This window comes from Somniosus microcephalus, chromosome 4 (genome assembly GCF_052327205.1).
Source record: "Somniosus microcephalus isolate GS21.2 chromosome 4, FLI_Smic_1.0, whole genome shotgun sequence".
Classification (NCBI taxonomy): Eukaryota; Metazoa; Chordata; class Chondrichthyes; order Squaliformes; family Somniosidae; genus Somniosus; species Somniosus microcephalus.
The window spans coordinates 151,771,088-151,784,635 of NC_140990.1; the positions used below are offsets into that span (position 1 = coordinate 151,771,088).

Here is a 13,548-nt window from a genome sequence, read left to right on the forward strand (position 1 = left end):
ACAACAGAGAGCACACTACATTACAACAGTGAACACTACATTACAAGAGAGCACTCTATATTACAAGTGACCACACTACATTACAACAGAGAACACACTGCATTACAACAGTGAGCGCATTACATTACAACGGTGATCACACTACATTACAACAGTGAACACACTACATTACAACAGAGAGCACACTACATTACAACAGTGAGCACACTGCATTACAACAGTGAGCGCATTACATTACAACGGTGATCACACTACATTACAACAGAGAACACACTACATTACAACAGAGAGCAAACTATATTACAAGTGACCACACTACATTACAACAGAGAACACACTGCATTACAACAGTGACCACACTACATTACAACAGTGACCACACTACATTACAATGGTGAGCGCCCTACATTGCAACAGTTACCACACTACATTACAAGAGAACACACTTCATTACAACAGTGAGCACACATTACAACAGTGACCGCACTATATTACAACAGTGATCACACTACATTACAACAGTGAGCACACATTACAACAGTGAGCACACTACGTTACAACAGTGAGCACACTACATTACAACAGTGAGCACAGTACAACAGTGAGCACACTTCCTTACAACAGTGAGCACATTATATTACAACAGTGAGCACAGTACATTACAACAGTGAGCACACTTCATTAAAACAGTGAGCACACTACATTACAACAGTGAGCACACTACATTACAACAGTGAGCACACTACATTATAATGGTGACCACACTTCATTACAAGTGAGCACACTATTTTACAACAGTGATCACACTACATTACAACAGTGAGCTCACTACATTAAAACAGTGAGCACAATACATTACAACAGTGAGCACAGTTCATTGCAACAGTGAGCACAGTACATTATAACGGTGACCACCCTACATTACAAGTGACCACACTACATTATAAGTGACCACACGACTTCACAACAGAGACCACACGACATTACAACAGAGACCACACTTCATTACAACAGTGAGCGCTCTACATTACAACAGTGACCACATGACAACAGTGACCACACTATACAACGGTGAGCGCACTACATTACAACAGTGATCACAATACATTACAACAGTGAGCACACTACATTACAAAAGTGAGCACACTACATTACAACAGTGAGCACATTATATTACAACAGTGAGCACACTACATTACAACAGTGAGCACACTTCATTACAACAGTGAGCACACTTCATTACAACAGTGGTTAAACTACATTACAAGTGACCATACTACATACAACAGTGACCACACTACATTACAACAGTGAGCACAGTACATTACAACAGTGAGCACACTTCCTTACAACAGTGCGCACATTATGCTACAACGGTGAGCGCACTATATTAAAACAATGAGCACACTTCATTACAAAAGTGACCACACTACATTACAATGATAATTTGGATTCTTTTACCCTCAGTCTGGTTCAGCAATCACTGAGTTGAATACAACTGGAGAGTTGAACAGATTTATTATCCGCGGAGTCTTACTCTGGTATATCGGCACCGACTCCTGCAAGGGTCTGACGAGTCCAACAGAGTAAGCAATTTGACATACAGCGTGCTACATATTTATACATGCATTGCGAAAGCATTAACAGAGCATACATTCTGCGCCAATCATGAGCTGTACACATATACTTTTAACTTGATTTCCTTGTCTGGCAGTTCGAGCTGGGCAAGCTGCATTTTGTGATTGAGTTACAGCTAAGTAAAGATCCCGTGATGCAGTTAAGATTACTTACTGTCTGTACAATTTTTGCACGCCGCCCTACATTGTTCCTTATCAGCATGGTGCAACATCGTGGGCACCAGCCATTTTAGCAACTAAAGGTCAGGTTAGCTTTTTACTTCTTTGCTGCCTTTACAGTTTCTCATTTCTTCTTCATTGACCTTTGTATTCTCATTCCCTCCTTTTATCATTCTATGATAACCCACCGTTATGGGACCCACTGGTTCTGTCTTGACAGGACAGCATATTCGGTTACGTCTAACCTATTCAGTCGATCAAATTCTTCATCATCATCGTACTTTACTTCATCTTCCACTTCCTTCATTTCACATTCATTGGTCTGTCTTACTATTAACATCTTCAGGGCACCTATTTTCTCCAAAGCTAGCTGCATTTTTCCTAACACAAATTTCATGATTGCTAGTCCAACAAAGGTACAGACGATTGCAACTGCTAAGTGCATAGCCATATTTATCAACCAGTCAGACCATCCTCCAAATCCCCAGTTTCCCCAGTTACTTGCTTCCTTCATATCATCCATTTGTTCCCTTATCTTAGTGATAAAGCGGGTGATGTTCTCTGTCTGGTCTCGGACTCCCATAATGCATTTACCTTTTACTATTGCACAGACACCATCTTCTCGGGCCAGCAGGTAGTCTAGGGCATATCTATTCTGCATAGTGAATAACCTGAGTTCCGACAATTCTTCAGTGACTGCGTTGAGGGCCCCCATGGTAGCATTACCCAGGATGCTGAGGCCGCAGATAAGGTAGTTCCGGTTATTGGCGGCCAAATAGGCTCCAGTATAGCCTATAGAGAACAGGCCAGCAAATCCATATCCTATAGAGGTTCCGTGTCCTCCTAGGGATTCAGGATCTTTCCACTTGGAGCAAAACTCTTCCGAGGCTGCCCTGGCTACTATTCTTCGGTGGGGTGTCCATTGGGAGGGGCAAGGTACTGTGGTAGGGATTAAGGTAGCAATGGCTACAGTCCGGGGGGCGGTATCTATTACCATGTAATTAGTAGCTTTTCCTTGGCTCAAGAAAAAATAGCCGGGTTTGGTATATATCACGGATATGCTTTTCTGCCTTGTGCTTAAATGGCTCGGGGGAAGGAAATAGTCCAATCCTCGGATCTCAAGAGTATCAACAGGCTGGGTATTAGCTATTTCTACTAGAATAAAGGTTTCCCCCCCTACCTTCAGAGTTGTCCCATTCGCTTCTCCACATAAAACTTGTACTCCTTCGGTTATCGACACACATACGGATTGCTCACATGTGCAGCTACCGGTGTCAGGTCTTATCGTACATTGATGGTGGAGGCAGCGTGTCACCAAGCAGGTGTAGTTCTGTTTAACCCATACTGACCTACAACCATAGCCCGTCCCATTCCAACAATTCTCATAGCCACCAGGGTTCCTGCTTAGTCTCAGGCAATTGGCGGGCGGGGTTAATGTATAGGGTAATGTTATATTGGTTGTGGGAGGGGGGAGGTATCTAAAAGAAAGTCCGGGGGAACAATAACCGGGGTTGGGGCAAACATCCCCTCCACAGAGGTCAGGGGCGGATAACAAACAATTGACTTTGGTGAGTATAGGGCTGCGTGAGTCTGGAGGAATAGGTTACCCGTCGGGGTTTCTTCAGGGAAAGTGTGTTGGAGATCTCGTTTACGTCTTTTTGTGAGGGCACCTTCTAACCTAAAATAGTCGAAGCTGCTCATAGGGGGCAGCCCATTTCTCTTCCTTTCCTGATAGAATTTTAGATAACGATTTTGTCTTTTGGTATCTGTAGTTCTACGGCATGGCCCTGCAGTAACAGACTTGGTCACCTGGCATTGACAAACATAATCAAATTTACACTCGGTCCAATAGCATGGTAATGTCCCTCTGTGATTGTTTCTCAGCACTAGCGAGCGGTGGGGCTGTCTAAAAAGCCCAATGTAGGTGTTCAAGTTGATCACGTTCCATTTCCCGAACCCTCTTGGGTTATCATCATTGCACAGAAGCACGTCTCCTTGGCACAGATGGTGTACCCGCTTGGGTTGGTCCCGCCGGCATGTTCTCCTTCTGGGCTGTTGAGTTATTCCAGGAGTGAGCAGGACACCGATGGAGAGGATCCACAGTGGCACCTGCATGGCCGGTCGGCACGGCACGTCTGTTTAAGGAGAGATTTCTTGGAAGAAAGAGAGAGGTTAGTATTCTTTAAGTTTTAGGCATAACATTACTGACAATTTTACAGTGGTGGAGCACTCTTTCCCTCTACTTTGGCAGCAGTTGGGGTGGTGAGTAGGACTTGATAGGGACCTTCCCAACAAGGTTCCAATCCTTTTCTTGTCCAATCCTTGATCAATACATAAGCTCCGGGCTCGATTTTAGACGGACTGGCTATAGGAGGGAGGTCGACGTAGGCAGCGCGTACCCGGGAGTGCAGACTTCTCAATGCCCTGGTTAACGACAAAATATAGTTAGTCATTTCTGCCATCATGTGGTGAAAGTGGACAGTCTTTGGGACTTCCTGGTTCCACGGGGTTTTGAGAGGTCTGCCATATATGATTTCAGCAGGGCTCAACCTTGCTGCACCAGCCGGGGTAGTACGTATTTGGAACAAGGCCACGGGGTGTAGTTTGAGCCAGGTAGTTCCCGTCTCGGCCTGTAATTTGGCAAGTTTATTTTTCAAGGTCTGATTAGCACGTTCGACCAGTCCGGCGGCCTGTGGCCTGTAGGCACAATGTAGCTGCTGTTGGATGCCCATCTGGGTGCAGAATTCCTTGTTTACCTGACCCACGAAGTGAGGGCCGTTGTCTGAACTTAATCGGTTTGGAATTCCGTACCTGGGAATAATTTCTCTCATTAAAACTTTTACAACAGTGGAGGCTTTGTTATCCGTAGTCGGGTAGGCCTCAATCCATTTACTAAATACATCAACAATAACCAGTACATATTTATAACACTGACACCTTTCCAACTCAATGTAGTCCATCTGGAGGGTCTCAAAAGGACCCGTGGGTAACGGCGTCTTACCCATTTCACAAGGTATGCCTTTTCCCGGGTTATGCTGCTGACAAATGAGGCAGCGACTGCTAATACCTTGAGCCAGAGATTGTAATCTAGGATGCCACCATGTAGCTAATAACGTGTCACTAGTTGCTCTGGCGCCACAATGAGTTGCAAAGTGTATACATTCAATTACCCATAATGCTAGCTCATCTGACATACAAGTTTGCTCGGCAGGGGTGACCCATAATTTAGACAACACAATCATATGTACAACCGAGCTGTTTCCACAGTCCCTTATCCCAGTCAGGAGCGTCCTCCTGTAACTGAATGACGTCTTGGATGGTTGGCATTGGCTTTTCCGAGGGAGACTTGCTTTTATTTGAGCTTTTAGTCTGGCTCATCATTCTAGGCACAACCACTCGTTGTTCCTGGGACGCTTCCTTAGCTTCCTGGTCAGCGCATCTATTCCCTATATCTACTGGGGTTTGTCCTGCTGTGTGTGCAGAGCACTTTATCACAGAGATCTGTTTTGGTAGCATGAGGGCTTGTAGCAAGTCAGATACTAATTTCTGATGGGATATCTGTGTTCCTGCAGAGGTTAGGAACCCTCTGTTTTTCCATAATTGTCCGAAATCATGAACCACTCCGAAGGCATATCTCAAGTCTGTATAAACGTTAACCTTTAAGTCCTTTCCTAAGATACAAGCTCGTATTAATGCGAACAGTTCTGCTTGTTGGGCGGAATACGGAAACTCAAAGGCGGCAGACTCCAAAGTTTTACCGTCCTGATCTACGATTGCATATCCAGAAAGTCTTTTCCCAAGGGGACTGACGGACGCACTTCCATCTACATACATGGTTGTGTCAGGACTCTGCATTGGGGCATCAGATAGATCATCCCTGACGGAGGTATCTTCCTTGATTAAAAATAGACAATCATGTCCTGGGTCCGTTTGTTCGAGGGGTGGTTCTGTGAGAAAACATGCTGGGTTGATAGTAGTACAATGCTTAAATTGCAGTTTAGGATTATTCAACAGGTATATCTTGTACTTGTTCTGTCGGGCCATAGTGAGGTGCTGAGTTTGTAATTGGCCTAATAGTGCAGTTACCGAGTGCGAACTGTATACTGTAATATCTTGTTGCAAAGTTAGATTGGCAGCCGACTGTAGGCTATTATAGATGGCGGTCAGAATCTGGGTGCATACGGGATGCCCTAGCGCTACCGGATCTAACTTCGAGGAGTAGTAAGCCACCGGCCTATGCTTGTCCCCATGTTTTTGAGTTAGGACAGCAGTCGAACAATCAGTGAGGATAGTGCAGTATAGCTGGAAGGGCCTGTCATACAGGGGTCTCCCCAACGCTGGTGCTTGTGACAATGCTCCCTTTAGGTTTTCAAACACTCTCAGGGCGACAGGATCTAGCTGAAACTCGCCCTCCATACTAGAGTATGGTGTCAGTCGTTTGGTTTCCAGAGCGATGTTGGGTATCCATTGTCTACAGTAGTTTACCATCCCCATCCATTGCCTCACTTGTTTCGCATTACGGGGTACGGGGAACTGACAGATTGGCTCAATCCTGCTTCTCTCTAGACTCCGCTCGGTTGCTGAGAGCATGAAGCCGAGGAACTTAACTTTCTGTTGAGCCACTAGTACCTTTGATTGAGATACTACGTACCCTAGTGAGGATAGGTGATTAAGCAACTGGGCAGTGTCTTCCCGGTTACTTTGTTCGTCAGGGCTAGCTATTAGCAAATCGTCCACGTATTGGACCAGAGCGGAACCATGTTTTAAGGTCAAAGTCTGCAACTGTCCTTGTAGGCACCTAGAGAATAATGTTGGAGAGTTTACAAAACCTTGCGGCAGTTGGGTCCACGTATACTGTTGTCCATTATAAGTAAAGGCAAAGAGGTACTGGCTTGCCGGTTCCAGTGGCAAGGCGAAGAAGGCGTGTTGGAGATCGATTACTGCAAAGATCTTCGCTTGTGCAGGGACCTGGGCCAGAATGTGAGCTGGATTAGGTACCAGTGCATGAAGCGGTTGTACAATAGCATTGATAGATCGTAAGTCCTGTACTAGTCTGTACTGGTTTGGCTTTCCTGGTTTTGGAGCTGCAAGTATGGACGTGTTGCACGGGGACTGGCATTTAATCAGGATTCCTTGTGTCAGTAGTCCCATGATCAGTTTATCAATGCTTGGTATCGCTTGTTGTTTCAGCGGATACTGTCGTATGGAGGGTAGTACAACATTTTCCTGTAGGGCGATTTGGATGGGAGTTATTTTAACGCATCCTACCTGTGTGGGGTCTTCTGCCCACACTCGCAGATTGACGTATTCCGGTACCTCATTCCCAACGTGGTGGTGCAACTGTGTCAAGGCTACCTTTGGTTCTTGGTAGAACAGGATAGTTCGACCGCCTGACAGGGCCTGCTCCTGCCGGTCATCTGGGTTAGCTTGTTCAACTGCCTGTTTTACCATGGGTCCCAGATCTTTCGCACAGTAGGGGGAGTTTACTTCCCGGGTGATGTGTGGGGCTACAGTTAGGGGTTGCTTCCACAATTCCGAGGGAACCTCAACATATTCTGCTTTCCCCTCCAGTCCCGTAACTATGGCTCGGAGAACAACATCCCACTCAGTCCCTCCATAAGCTTGGTAAAAATTCTCCAACTCCTTATCTTTTCCACTTCGATCATAAGCTAGGGTTACATGAGATGGGGGTTCATCCTTTAAGTCCAGAGTCCACCATTGTGGGGTGACAGAGGCATAACATTGTCTTTTAGGGGCCCATGGTTTCACAGTTATTCTTTCGTTCCCACACTCAAGTCTTAATTGAAATGCACATAACAGGTCTCTGGCCATGAGATTGCAATCCAGCCCATTTGTGATTACGAATTGGTGTTTTACGGACTCATTTCGAAATGCTACTTCAACTGGTTCTGATACCGGGTACTGGCACACTTGTCCTTGGAATCCGGACAGGCTTTGTGTCTCCCCGGATTTAGGGAGATTGAGCTCCAATTGGACGAATGACATAGATGCTCCGGTGTCTACCAGAAACGTATGCCAGTTCCCTCCAATCAGTAGTGATAGAACGGGTTCCTTGTCCGACTGGAACCCGTTCACCACGAGGTTGGCCAGTCAGTACTGGGGAAACGGATTATTCTGGGAGAAGTCTGTATATCTTCCTCGTCCCCGATTTCCCTGCCAACCTCCCCGTTGTCTTTGCATATGGCCCCCTCTTCCTTGTCTTCGGGAGGGACATTCCTTGCTCCAGTGGCCTTGCTGACCACAGTTGAAACAGGCATCTGACCCTGCTTGCCTCCCTCCTCTTCCTCTACCGCCGAAATTTTGTCTCGGGGGAGCGTAGGGTGGGCCATGATATCCGTACCCTTGTCCATCAACCCACCCTGGGACACAGTACTGGGGCTCCGTCTGATATCCTATCACATCTTGGGTGGGCTTTGGCTCTTCCTTTTTCATCACATACTCAGTCTTGACTTTGACCTGGGGCTGACTCTCCTGATTCTTACTCTCTTTCCAATAATATTTCACTGCCCTGGCCATCTGGCTGGGACTATTCTCTGACCAGTCCATATTGTTTGTCTTAATTGCTTCAGACACCGAGGTTGGTAGACAATTTATCAGAATAGCACAGTATTGCGGCGAGTTTGCTTCGTTCTGGTAATTAGCATCTCCTGACTGACTCCGATATACCTCAGAGAATCTCTCTAGAAATTCCTCTGCTCCCTCGCCCTTTCGTGGTTTAGTATCCAACACCTTGGATATGTCAATCGGCTTCTGTAGGGTGGTGGTTAAAGCAGTGAGTATGGCACGTTCACGAGCATCACTCTGTGCATGTTGATTCTCTAATGTGGCATGGTCCGCAAGGCCTAGGTTAACCAAGAACCTTGCATGTTCGGCGGGAGTCAAGACCTGCTGTACTAACGCCCATAAGTCTCTTGATTCAGCATTATAGACGAGTATAGTAGTCCGGAGGAATTCTACAAACGAGGTGGGGGATTTCTTCCTATCTGGCATCCTGGTTAAGATAGCCATTATCTCGTTAGGTTTCCAGGGGTAGTAGATACCTATGGTCCGGGGGTTACCGGCGGCCACTGGATTAGCCGCGTTAAAGGCAGGGTTAGGCATTTGTCTCACCGGCAACTGCCGGGGTGTCGGTTTATGTCCGGCGGGTCTCTCGGTATCGGATTCTGATTCCAGGGATGACAAGTCGTCTCCTGAATCTCCACTGTCAATGTCACTATGGTCCCGGCACTCTAAAGGGGACCTTAAAGCCTTGAGGGTACTCTGGCTCTGACTCTCTAGTCTCTGACTTTGAATCATCTGCCTTTGAGTTCTCCGTTTTCGTGACCTTGATGGACTGGGTTGGGGTGGGGAGGGTGGCGTCGGGGGCCGATTATTCTTAGTCCTGAGTCGGGTGTAAAAAGCAACAGGGTCAGTATACTGGGGACCCGGTTGTTGGTCTCCCATCTGGACCGGCGGGGGATTATTCACTTGAACCGTGACTGACGGCGGCGGGGAAATGGCACTGGCAGATACTTGAGGTGTCGGCGCGGGGGTTTGTACAGTTGGTACGGGTGCCGCCGGGGGATAAATGTTAACGTACGGGGGGGGGGGGGGAGCATGGGGAACAACATGAGCCCTGTGATTCCATTCTTCCAAATCATCATCATCTCCCTCTGTTAAGGCAAGGCCAGCCATTGGATTACGTAATCCACTCTTCTCAGTCTTTCCAGACTCGCCCATGGTCTTTTCAGACTCCTGTTTCGAGCGTTTCTCATGAGCACATTCCTTTTTCAGTACCTCTACTGGTTTGACTACCCCTCCTTCGGTAAGTCCTATTCCTAATTTTAAGGCATTATCCTGCCAACTTGCTAACAAGGAAGTTTCTTTTAGTTCCTGGCAGTACTGTCTCCATAGGGCAATTAGTTCTTTGGCTGTGGTACCCCTGTTACTTCTCCAAATTAGTTCTTGAGCCTTTTTAGCGGCATCTAGATTCTTAGTTCCTCCTAGTGGCCATTGATCACTTCCTAATTTCTTATTTAATCCTCCCAACAACTGTCTAAGTTGCTTTGCTTTGTCAGGATGTTGTTCACAAAGGGTCTGTAAGGCGCTACCCGATTCAGTCGTGGTATCTAAACAATTGCCCACTTACTCCCCTTGTGAACTTTACACAGTCGCGTTTTAAACTTGTTCACAGCCTAGGCAGGCCAAATGATATACAAGGTCGACGCTTTACCTGACACAAGTGCTTATTTCTAAGTTTACACAGTTCCTAGTTATTTCCTCAGTACGTATACTGACCCTCAGTGATATCCGATCACTGACCTAATCACCTATCTCTTCCAATATTCGCCAGACTGACCTGGATCTCGGCGGGACACCACACGGGAGCTAGCGATTGGCCGACTCGTCGTCGGACTGGCGGAATCGGAGGAAAACCGAGGTAGTAAGAGAAAACTACTTACATCGGGGGCCCATTTCCTCCTTCCATGTCCGAGACGATTCAGCTCTTAATTCGCGAACTCTCGGTGACTGTCCGCGGAGGCATCGCCAGGGCACCCGCCGCCCTGCTGCAGCACAGCGGTCTGGCCTCCACCAGATTGCTGCGCTTGCTGCACTGCCAGCCCGGCCGAGTGCCAGTGTCTCTGGCGAACAGCACGCGCCTGGCATCAGCCAGCTTGCCCCCATTGGTGCAGCCGACACTGCCACTCCCCCAGCCAAGGTGCGACGAGCTGCTGCTGAGACTGATGCTGGCCAGCCACAGCTGCAGCAGTCAGCAGCCGGCCCCTCCCGGGCCGGGCCTCGTCTAGGCCGACCCCCAAGGGCATCTGCCGTCACGCATTGTGGCCCTCATGAGCCTTCCCCCAGCCTTGCCACACCCACAGGGCCCAGGTTGAGGCGGAGCAGCAGGTCGGGCAGGGGCCGGAGAAGCCTGCATAAGGACTCGCCCTCTCGGCACACCCAGTAGAGTGTGGTGATAGCGTTTTTTTTTATATGGGGGTGTTTGTGTTCTGGGGGGGGCTTATTTTGGTAAGGCCGAAGATGAAGGCATTTTTTGTTTTTATGGGGGTGTTTGTGTTGTGGAGGGGGGGGCTTATTTTTGTAAGGCTGATGATGAAGGCCAATTGGATGGGCAAGTTTTGTTATTCCTCCCCAGGTTGTGGGAGTGACAGATGTTTTTGACTGTTTTTTGGGGGTCTCGTCTGTTTTTCTGTTTCATGTGGGAAGGGCCCTGAGTTTGTAAAATAAAGCTTTTTATTTATTCAGCATGTCCAGGTGTCATGTTTCAAGTGGTTGTTGCGTTAAGCGGCTGAGGGCTTGCGGAGCGGCTGCATTCAGGTGCGTTCATTGCCACAGGCCATTCCCTGACAGGGGGCCTAGAAGTGTCGTTCAATAAGCCGCCGGCGGACGGCCCTTGGACCTTGTGGCTCCCTCCTGGGCTGGTACTCCTCCTCCTCCTCCTCCTCATGGTCCTCCTGCTCGTCCTCCTGAGGTGGTGGTGCAACGTCAGGTGGCAGTGCCTGAGTCCTGCAGATAGCCAGGTTGTGCAGCATGCAGCACACGACGACGAACTGGGAGACTCTATCCGGCGAATACTGTAGAGATCCGCCGGAACGATCCAGGCAGCGGAACCGTTGCTTGAGGACGCCAATCGTTTGCTCTATGATGTTCCTTGTGGCTTGATGGCTTTCGTTGTATGCCTCCTCCGCTGGGGTCCTGGGCGCGCGGAGCGGGGTCATGAGCCATGTACACAAAGGGTAGCCCTTGTCCCCAATAAGCCATCCCCTTGGTGGAGGCTGTGCCTCGAACATGTCAGCCACAGTAGTCTGGCGCAGGATAAATGCATCGTGGCTGCTTCCTGGAAAGCGGGCATTGACAGCTAGGATGCGCTGCCTGTGGTCACACACCAGCTGTACATTGAGGGAATGGTAGCCCTTCCGGTTGCGGTAATCCTCGGCATTGTCGATAGGTGCCTGCATAGCCACATGCGTGCAGTCAATGGCGCCCTGCACCATGGGGAAGTCCGCGATTCTGCCAAATCCGACTCCACGCTGCTCCTGCCTCTCTAGGGTCATGGGGAAGGAGATGAATTGGTGTCTCCTCGCGAAAAGTGCATCGGTGACCTGCCGGATGCAGCGATGCGCGGCGAACTGGGAGATGTTCGCTATGTCCCCAGCAGCGGCTTGGAAGGAGCCGCTTGCATAAAAGTTCAGAGCCACCGTGACCTTCACTTCCACCGAGAGAGACGTCCTGCACATCAGCTGTGGACGCAGATCTCTGTGAAGCAGCTGGCAGATCTCTGCAACCACCTCCCTTCTGAAGCGCAGCCTCTTAACACAATGCGCCGCAGTCATGGTGAGATAGGACACCTGCTGCCGGTATTGCCTGAGTGGGTAAGGCCTACGTTGCCAACGCCTGATGGCCCCTCTGCGTCTAGGCATGGCTGGCCCTCTCACACAGCGTCTGCGAGCCCTTCGCACATAATGCTGCAACTGAGGGTTGGAACCCCATACAGCCCCCATAATAAACTTGCAAACAGTGAAATCACAATGATTCAAATGTCAAAGCTCTGGCCAGAAGCCAAAAATACCTCTCCTATGTTGTCCCGAATCGGTAAGCTCTGTTCCTTGGTCTCTGTCCAGAAATCCAAAGCAGTAAAGTCATTGCAGCAAAATGGCTGGGCTTTATAGGTCAGTGTAAGTGCCCTTTAATTAGCCTCTGTTGCGTTTCACTTCACAGTTCTTAGCAGCGCCATGCCCACATTGGGCGGGCGCCACTGAATTTCCGGTTTGGGGCGCACAAACAGCGTTGCACGACGAAATGACGTCATAAGCTGCGCGCGCAGCTGAGCGGGCGCAAACACTTTGCGCCGGCGCTAAATGTCGACTGAATTTGGGCGTAGGCGCAGATCGGCCTGCGCCCGGGCGCTAAGTGCCTAGCGCTGGAAATATACCCCTCTTATGGCGTTAACGGCTGGCGAACGCAACTGAATTTCTAGGCCATATACTTTTAACTTGATTTGCTTGTCTGGCACTTCGAGCTGGGCAAGCTGCATTTTGTGATTGAGCTACAGCTAAGTAAAGATCCCGTGATGCGGTTAAGATTACTTACTGTCTGTACAATTTTTGCACGCTGCCCTACATTGTTCCTTATCAGCATGGTGCAACATCGTGGGCACCAGCCATTTTAGCAACTAAAGGTCAGGTTAGCTTTTTACTTCTTTGCTGGCTTTACCGTTTCTCGTTTCTTATTCATTGACCTTTGTATTCTCAACAAAAGTGATCACACTATATTACAACAGTGAGCGCACTCCATTACAACAGTGAGCACACTTCATTACAACCGTGAGCACACTGCATTACAACAGTGATCACACTACATTACAACCGTGAGCACACTGCATTACAACAGTGATCACACTACATTACAGCGGTGAGCGCACATTACAATAGTGAGCACACTACATTACAACGGAGACCACACTACATTACAACAGTTAGCACGCTTCATTACAACAGTGAGCACACTTCATTACAACAGTGAGCACACTACATTACAACAGTGAGCACACTACATTATAAAGGTGACCACACTACATTACAACAGTGACCACACTACATTAAAACAGTGAGCACACTTCATAACAGTGAGCACACTTCATTACAACAGTGACCACACTACATTATAACAGTGACCACACGACATTACAACAGAGACTACACGAAATTACAACAGTGAGCACACTACATTACAA

The 13,548-nt window shown here is 48.2% G+C and overlaps 2 protein-coding genes across 3 annotated transcripts in view; both read right to left on the reverse strand.

The window, feature by feature from the left end:
• The window catches only part of igf2bp2a (insulin-like growth factor 2 mRNA binding protein 2a), a 607,906-nt gene that overhangs the window by 299,485 nt on the left and 294,873 nt on the right, over positions 1-13,548 (reverse strand). The gene's annotated exons all lie outside the window — the stretch shown is intronic.
• LOC147119923 (uncharacterized) lies at positions 7,908-9,491 on the reverse strand. Its single transcript, XM_085983795.1, has one exon. The coding sequence runs from the start codon at positions 9,489-9,491 to the stop codon at positions 7,908-7,910; it is 1,584 nt and encodes a 527-aa protein (XP_085839921.1).